General features: G+C 33.5%; 1 protein-coding gene across 2 annotated transcripts; it reads right to left on the bottom strand.

Annotated features, from left to right (window-relative positions):
* Positions 1–223: 223 nt before the first annotated feature.
* On the bottom strand, positions 224–1,853 carry LOC122029805 (protein TIFY 10b-like). 2 transcript variants are annotated; one of them, XM_042588936.1, is made up of 5 exons: positions 1,584–1,853; positions 1,305–1,476; positions 1,007–1,206; positions 814–874; positions 224–727 (listed from the first exon to the last, which is right to left on the bottom strand). In XM_042588936.1, exons 1-5 carry the CDS (start codon positions 1,708–1,710, stop codon positions 592–594), a joined length of 696 nt encoding a protein of 231 aa, XP_042444870.1. In that variant the 5' UTR covers positions 1,711–1,853; the 3' UTR covers positions 224–591. The 2 variants fall into 2 exon arrangements, with proteins under 2 accessions (XP_042444870.1, XP_042444871.1); XM_042588937.1 differs by having other exon boundaries at positions 814–871; positions 1,584–1,848.
* Positions 1,854–8,940: the final 7,087 nt, after the last annotated feature.

The following is an 8,940-nucleotide window of genomic DNA, read 5'->3' as shown; positions in this document are numbered from 1 at the left end:
GAGAGAGGTGGCGTAAAGCATAATTCAACATGTTTTTCATGCGCCTCCAACTTGGCCTAACTTTGTTTTTTTTTTTAATAAAATTAATAAAAAAGATATCTTCACGATTGGGTGAGATATCAAGTCAGTCCATCAATTGTTTTAGAGAAGATTTTTTTTTCTTAGAGAAGTTTGATTTTATAATTTCCGTTGCAAACAAGAAAAGAACTCGTATTCAACATAATTAATTTAGAAATACTTTTTGGCCGAAGACCAAAAAAATATTAATTTCATCGTATATAATATTACAGCAGAAATTCTTCCTAAGGTAAGATCTCCTCAATCGGCAGGGCCGCCTGAGAGATCCAAAAATATAGAAACATGTTTAGATCTTAGACAAAGTACACCAGCAGGATTCCTCCCTAAACCAAGATTAATTAATTCCTCCTAATTAATCAGAAAGATTAATCGAAGGAAGATATTTAGCAGATCCATCTATAACATGGATCTGAAGCCAAATCTAATGAACAGCTAGCAAGCGGAGATCGATGTGTGATGGATCGCAGATAAGATGGCGTGCAGCACGCGTTGAAGCAAAACCTATCTGCTGCTCTAACATCCAGCAGGCTCCTTTTTCACAGCTTGTCTGCCCAATCCAAGCCAAGGCTGGCCGTTTTCCGGCTTCCCTGCGGCCTCCGGCGCCGGCGAGATACCGCCGTGGACTTGGTATGGAGCTTTGGTGTTAATCCTGAAGGCGTCGTTTTTGACAATTAAACCAAAAGAAGAAAATTGTTCGGCATGAGTAGTAACAGATCATTTAGGATATATGCTCACCTATCCTTCCTCTTCTCCAGGAACCGGTGCAGAGAGTTTCTCCTTGCTATGGGCATGTCTGCTTCAGACACAAACAGAAATAATTAAAATCCAATAGAATCCGGTCGTGTTGTTCTCCGTCTTACGAAGCTTGTCGTTGACCAGGAACAATTGCTGAAATTAAGCAGGGCTAGGGAATTAATTAGTTAATTACCAGAAGAATTAGGCTGAGCAGCTGGATTCTGCTCCGGCGCTGGCGGCTGACTGCCGGTAGCTGAGGCAAGCTTTTGAACTGCGAGATTCCTCTCTCTCCCTGCCATTTGCATCAGATTCTTGGCCTTCGCCTCCGGGAAATCGTTGAAAATCAGCACCTTGCCGTTGTAAAAGATGGTCAGCGAAGCCTTCCCTGCCTCCCTGAAACAACAAACACAGTTCCATGGAGTCAGTGAATTCGATGATCAGCCGACCAAGACAAAAAAAACTGCAAAAGCTGCAGCAAAATGAAATCTTACTCCGTGTTTGAAGGAATCTTGACAAATTCTTCCTTGGCAGGGGAATCAAAACCTGCGCGCTGCGGAAATAATTCCATGGATATTGGAGTTTTTTTGTCCGGGTTGGACTGATCCTCAGCGGACACATCCACGCCCGGTAGCAGGTTCAAGGTGGTAGGAGATATCGGCTTCTCTGCACAGCAGAAAGAAATTCTCAGAACAAAAATCAAGAAGAAGAAGAAGAAGAAGAAATCAATGAATTAAAAGGGAAAAAAAAAGAGAGAAGAAAGTAGATCTTGCCTTTAGCTTGGTGATGAAGAGTCGTAGGGGCCAGGTTGATGTTTCCAAGGCTCCTCTTTTCCTTCAAATATTGGCTAAAAAGGCTGCAAGTGAGAGAGAACTGAGACTTGGCCATCTTCTCCGCCATTACTGACCTCCTAATCGATCCCCTCTTGCTCTAGATCGTCTGTGCTCTTTGATCGAGCCCTGCTCCTGTGAATGAAATGAACACTTACATGGTTCATGTGATTTCTCCTCCTCTGTTTTTATTTTAGAATGGATTGGCTGGCGACAGATGCAAGAGAGGAAGGGATTGGATTAGTTAACAAAGCACGTGTGGAAATTGTGACTTATTTATTGGGAAAATTCAAAAACAAAAAAATATATATATATAAAAGAGCATCTTTCATTAAATTTGCCCTTAAATACCCTTTAATCCATTAAATTCGTCACCTGTCCATTAAAAAAACAAAACAATTGCCTTCACTCCCCGGGTCTAACGTATACACTTAAACATGAATATATAATAATTTTAATCAAAATTATTAAATCTACCTAATTATAATATTAGTATTTAAAAAAAAATAGAAAATAAATTTCAAAAAAAACAACAAACATGATAGTAAGAAAGATATCATAAATACTATAAAAAGTTTATGAGTAAACGATCTTTTAGAAGTATAATAAAAACCCTTTTATTCATAATTTTTAAATGAATAGTTTTAATTTAATTAGTTATTTTAAAAATATAAACGGAATTTATTCAGGATGATTATAAATCAATTTTTTATTTTTTAGTTATATAAAATAAATTATTTATTTACGTTCAAAGGATAATTTTAGTCAAAAGTATTGCACTATTTTTGAATCATTTAAACATCAGTGGACTAGTCTCTAGACACCTATATATTCACATTTAAAATAGCGGAATAAAAATTTCAAGTAATAATTTTTAAAAAAATAATATATAATAATTTCGAGTTATTTAGATATTTTAAAAAAAAATCAAGGAATTTTAAAGGACTTGTCAAGCATATATATACACGTCTTCGAATTTAAAAATTGTCATGTAATAAGTTTCCATAAAACTAATATCTAATTCTTTTTAATCCTTTACTCACATTCAAAGGGGGAATGAACTTCAATTACCAATATGCATATAGTTTTGATTAAAATTATCCTTATGTTTTATTTTACTTTTGAATAATTTTATTTTAAAAATTACAAAAATTTTAATACTCCTATGTTATTTACACTCTATTACCTTTTTTAAAAAAATTACATTTGTAATGTACATTTTAAAATTTATAACTAAAATATAAATTTTGGTGAAAACTATTTAGACGTCTAAAATTATTTGTCACCTCTATTTAATTGCACACACTAAGTTAATTGTGTGCCCGATTTGTTTATTTCAGGCAAAATTAAATTTTAGTAAATTGAAAGAATATTTATGGCTTTTACAATTAGTTTGCTTGACGTATAAAAATATTGAAAGAGCGCCTTCATTATTATTTTTATTAAAAGACAATCTAATCTTAAAAAATATTAAAATCAAATCAAATAATGAAAACAATTTGAACATAATGATTTTTTGAATAAAAAATAAGATAAAATATTATTTTTAAATATTTTTAAAAGTAGAATGTCGTTTAATGATAATGAAAACAAGGGACTTCTTCTTTTTTATTTTTTGTCGTCAATGAATTGTCCTTACAACGGCAAATATATAAAAAAAAAACACCCCCTTTATTTTTAAAAATATTATTTCTCTATTTTAACCTTAGCTATCGTAGAAAATTTAAATTGAGAAAAATAGCGGAGAAGAACGTGGTCTACTTTATATGAAATAAAGTTCAATACGACAACAGTACAGTAGAGTAATAATTTTTCGATAGAAAATTTTCATCCCAAAATTAATAAATTAAATATTTAATGCTAACTAAAAGAATAATAATAGAAGAACCTCAATCTAAAATTATTTATTCATCGTCAAAGGTGGAGCTAGTCCTAATTTTATTTATATTCTCCACGAAGAGGATCCCACTTGCTCGAACACGGGCATAAAAAAAAGAAAGTTAGATGCTTAGTGCGGTTCTGAAACCAATTGGTAATGAATTATATATAGACAACGTTTTCTTCACATGGTTTTAACACATTCGATAAAATCAACCTGAGTTAACTAGTAGGCTTGACTTGACTTGTCCGTCTCGATTCAATCGATCAACCTCACCCAGTCGAAGAGCTTGCTTGACTTAGCCGGCTATCATCTGTTAAAGTGTATTATTTGTATGAATGTGCTAATTAATCATAAATTAGTATACTTAAAAAATTAAATACTTATAATCACTATATTCATCCCGACGTGTCGATCGGCGGGTATCCGAGCCAAACAAAAAAAAACAAGTGGCTGGATGTTTGGTCACGTGTGTACGGCAACTTGTTGTTTGAAACGCTGACTGGCTCAAACGGTGGATATATAATCGATATAATAAATAAATAAACAAATAAATAAATAATAATTTAAGTCTAATACTACAATTATACAGCTCCATGTAGGTCACGTGAATTGTTAGAACGACTCGAAGACGCGGTCGGCGCCGCGCCTAATTAATGGTTCGAACATGTGCATGTGCACACGTAAATACAAAGGATTAATTTTTTTTTGTAAGGGTGTTTTTTAATTTATTATAACAGATGGAAAAACACACACACATAAATAACTTTATGTTGTAATTTTTTATGGTACTTAAGTTTTAATAATATCATATAAAAATATCTTATAGAATGATGACGTCTTATACTTGTATTTTTGGTATTTTATAATGTCATTTTATAATATCAATGTCAGTTTTAAAAATATCTAATAAAAAATTACATTTTAAATATATTTATAAATGTCATCTAAGTTTGTTTTTTCAATATTTAAAATATCATATATTTTTTATAAAACATTAAAAGTTATGAGTAAAGATAATTTATAACATCATTAATTCAATATATAATTTATCATTTTTTAGAATAAAAAAATATAAAATATAATTTAAAGTATAAATAAATATTTTATTCAACTAACAATAAATTTATAAATGTAATACTAATGATAAATCTTTTACATCTAAAATAACTTACGTACTATACTCATAATGTTAAGTATTAAATTAATAAAATTTTATAAAATAAAAACTCAATTAGATGATTTATTTTCAACTATCATATTATTCATAAAAATCTAGGTATCAATCATCTATAAATACAATGTATATATTTATATAAGTAAAATAAAATAATAAAAATATAAGTTAATAAAAATAATTTAAAATATTAGATATTATACCAAATGAGAAAATACAAAGGATCATTTCATATGCATCTAATAATAGTTTTCATATATTGTTAACCGTAAATATATTTCATATTTATTTAAAGTTTTAAAAATACGATAAAAATAAAAAAATAAATTAAAATTATATTAGATAATAAAACTAAACAATCATTAGAAAGTATATCCTAGCTAGTGGCTAAAACTAATGTACTGGAACTTGCATTCACAATAAACATAAAGCATATTACAAATGTAATAAAAGAATAAAAAAAAAGACTACTATATTTCACACTACAAAAAAAAAAAACTAATAATGATAAAAATTTCGATTACTAATTAGTGTTAAATACATTTAGCGATCGATTAATGATCAAAATTATCAGTCATAAATATTTTAGTTGCTAATATATTTAGCGCCAGAATTAAATTTTTGTCACTAAAATAGGGATGAAATTTTAATTCCTCGCTACATGTAGCGATAAAAATTTAATTCCGTTGCTACCATTGCTAAAATAGTGACGAAATTTTAATGTTCATCATTAAATTTGCTTTTTGTCCTTATTTTCAATTTTTGTCACCATTAGACGATCAAAGGAACTAGGACGGGATACTCTTATGTAAGTACCCAGTGTTGGTTTTAATGTGATCAACCAATTCAAGTTATGCTTTGTGTATCTGATGTCATGCGTTTGAGTGTGCAGAGACTTAGAAATGCAAGAAGTTGATCAGAAGACGTAGTGGATAAGAAGGATAACATGAGAATCTAGTCGACGGACTCGGTGCATTCGAGAGACGAGAAGCTGCGGAAGAGTTCACCGGTGGAGCTAGAAGGGCACCCACGACGCCTTTGAGGGATGAGAAGCTGGAGCAGAAGACTGCTCGAGGGGAAGGCCAAAGTTGGGTTTGGGTAAGCTCAATTATGGAAGGCCAGAGGATCACCCAAGCTACCGAGGAAGAAGCCAGTGATCGAAGAAGGTGTCAGACGAGTCAACATTTGGGTGACTGGTCAGGGCGCTCATGTTAGTATTAACCCTAATACCAATTATGAGATGAATGACAAGAGCATTTTTGTGTCGTATTTTACTAATTAATAAAAGGTAAAGTTGGTTATTATATTTACTTTAGTTCAGTGCCGAATGAATAAGTATAATAATGTCATATCAATCGGTTGAATTGATAGTGAGATATTGTAGATATATATAGAACGTTACTCTTAATTATTGCTAGTCAACCATTAATATGCAAGGACAATATTAATGCATTAAGACTAGTATATAGGTCAATTGATGACTTAATCCCATAAGTCATGTATATGAGATATCACGTTGACACATGACTATATATTAAAGAATACGTAATGAATTGACCCACCATGAGATATTTCATGGATCGTTATATGAGTGTCATAAATATTCTCATAGTGACTATTAGTATGAATAGTCTTTAGACCTGAAATCACTACGGTTCTCTATAAAAGGAGTTGTATACTTTGGTATCGACAAACGTTACTTATAACAGAGTGGACTATAAAGTAGATTACAGGGTATGCAATAATCTATGCGGAGGGATGTGAGTGATGTAGATGAGATCTATCCCTTCCATATGACGGAAGCGATATCTATAAGCCCCTTGATTAGTAGGATACAAGAATGCACGACCATGCTCAAATGAGTCAATATGCGATATTGAGCTTATTTGATTGAATGCGTCTACTTAGAGATCAAGAAAGACAAAGATTGATAAGAGGATGACACGGTTTATGCCTCATTGATCAATCTAAAGATCAATGATAGAATGACTGAGTTATACAATATAATAGTCATGGACATGTTAGTTTGGATCTCGACATTCTTGTCACTTGGGTAGTAATGATGCATTGCTAGATGTCACTCATTACTTATGTATCTAAAATGGTTTTAGAGACATTGCTAACGCTACGAGAACTTATTGAGTCACATAAAAAGGACAAGTTGATTTGGAGATGGATTCATATGATAGATCATTGGATTAAGTCTAATCCGAATTAGACTCAATTGGATCCAACTATTGGATTGAGTCAAATTCGAATTAGACTCATGAAGTTAATTTGGATTGATGAGGATCAATGAGTTGGACTCATTGGATTAATGGAGGTCTTAATTGGATTAATGGAGAATTAATACCAATTAAGGTAATTAATGCTAATTAAGACTCATTGGGTGAATGAATACAAAAGGGGGGTTTGATTCATTTGGTGGACAACTTGTGTTCTTCATCTTCTTCTTCTCTTTTCTTCCTCTTTGGCCAAAATCTTCCTTGGGGTTGCTAACACAACCTTAGTTGGTTTTTTGCTCCACTTTGTTAGTTCATGAGACGGACAAAAGGCATGTTCGTATGGATATCGAAAGAGGCACGGACATGTGATCATGCTAAGATCCTTGCTGTCGGGAGTTCATGTTTATGCAACAACGGTATAACTCCCTTTTAACAAACTTAGTATATGGTTTTCTCCTTCGCATGGATGTTCTGAAAGCATCTATGTTAGTTTTTTCACTGCGCTTTTTGCATATTTAGTGCTCCAGATCCTTACAGTGGTATCAACATGAGGTTGTGAAGGCGTATACTAAGTTGTGTTGATCCCTTGGAGGTCAGCAAGAGGGGAGTTAATTGACCTACACAAAAAAATGAACACTCGTCTCGAACTTTACAGCTTGATTAAAATAAATACTTGCATAAAATGGAATTTAAACAACTAATTAAAAAGAGAAAGAGGCACAGATCTTTTACTTGGTTTGCAATCAGGGGATTGTTAATCCAAGACGTTAAAAGTCCACTAAAGTCTCCTTCAGGCGGAGAAGCCTCAAACAGTAGTCAAAGCTCACAATTACAAAGTTAAACTCAAATAGAATTGTTTACAAGTGTTCTTCTCTATATTTTTTTAGTTTTGTTTAGCTTCTGGGATCAGAGCTGTATTTATAGCCTTGATCGAGGCGTCTGGAAGAGTTTTAGGCACCTTAACGTAGATAGGATTTTATCCGTGTCGCATCAGATCACGATAGCGCGCATTTGGATAAACTTTTTGGTCCGGGCACCCAGATAGTGGCGATACAACCCTGGCTGGGCGAGGTTCCCTGGGGGCACCCAAGTGATCCGAGCCCCCAGACCAGGTCCGAGCGCTTGAACCGTCCATGCGCTCGGACTTGGTCCAGGTGCCCAGACTAAAGTCAACTTCCCTATTGATATTTTGGTTCGGGCTCTTGCTCTGGCTCTGTTCACTTGAGTGATTTTGGCTATTCGGAATAGGGCTTAACCGAACCCATTTTTCGGCCTTCTCAAGTAACCTTCTGCTCCGACTTCTCATCCTTTGGAACTGTCGCGCGCTTCCTTCTCATCCGCCAGCGTACTCCGCTCGCTTGGGTGATTTTGGCCATCCAGAATAGGGCTCACCCGAACCCATTTTCCGATTTTCTTGAGCAACCTTCCGCTCTAGCTTCTCGTCCCTCGGAAACGTCGTGTGCCTCCTTCTCATCCGCCAGCATGCTCTTCCACAGTACCTCGTCCCTCAGATGCACCGAACCTGTCGACTCGCTCTCGTGCCGTCATTCTCATTAGTTGCGTCTTTCGCTCGACTTTCTGTGCTCCTAAGTTCTTGCACACTTAGACACAGGGTATCAAAACATAACATGACCTAACTCGATTTGGTTAATCACATGAAAACTACCACGGAGTACTTACAATCTTCCCTTTTTGATGTGAGCAATCCTAAGTTAAGTTAGGGTAAACCTTAAACAAATAACAGTAAAAAAAAATATTGCAAGTACAAGATTTTCAAAAAAATGTACCCTTCCACCTACACTTAATCTTTAATTCTCCCCCTTTGATCACATTAAAAAAAAATATTCCATGAAAATAACTTTAAAATAAATTTAAATCAGAGTCTAAAGGGATGAAATATAGTGACTATCATCAAAACTGAGATCTTGATTTATAATTACATTTTTGAAAGAAATTATTTTTAATTGTTTAAAAAATTCTGAGAATTTAAAAATTAGAGAAATAACCAAAAGCTGTGAA

Source organism: Zingiber officinale, chromosome 10B, assembly GCF_018446385.1.
Source record: "Zingiber officinale cultivar Zhangliang chromosome 10B, Zo_v1.1, whole genome shotgun sequence".
Lineage (NCBI taxonomy): Eukaryota > Viridiplantae > Streptophyta > Magnoliopsida > Zingiberales > Zingiberaceae > Zingiber > Zingiber officinale.
Note: the sequence above shows the minus strand (reverse complement) of the source record. Positions and strands in the feature narration are given on the sequence as shown.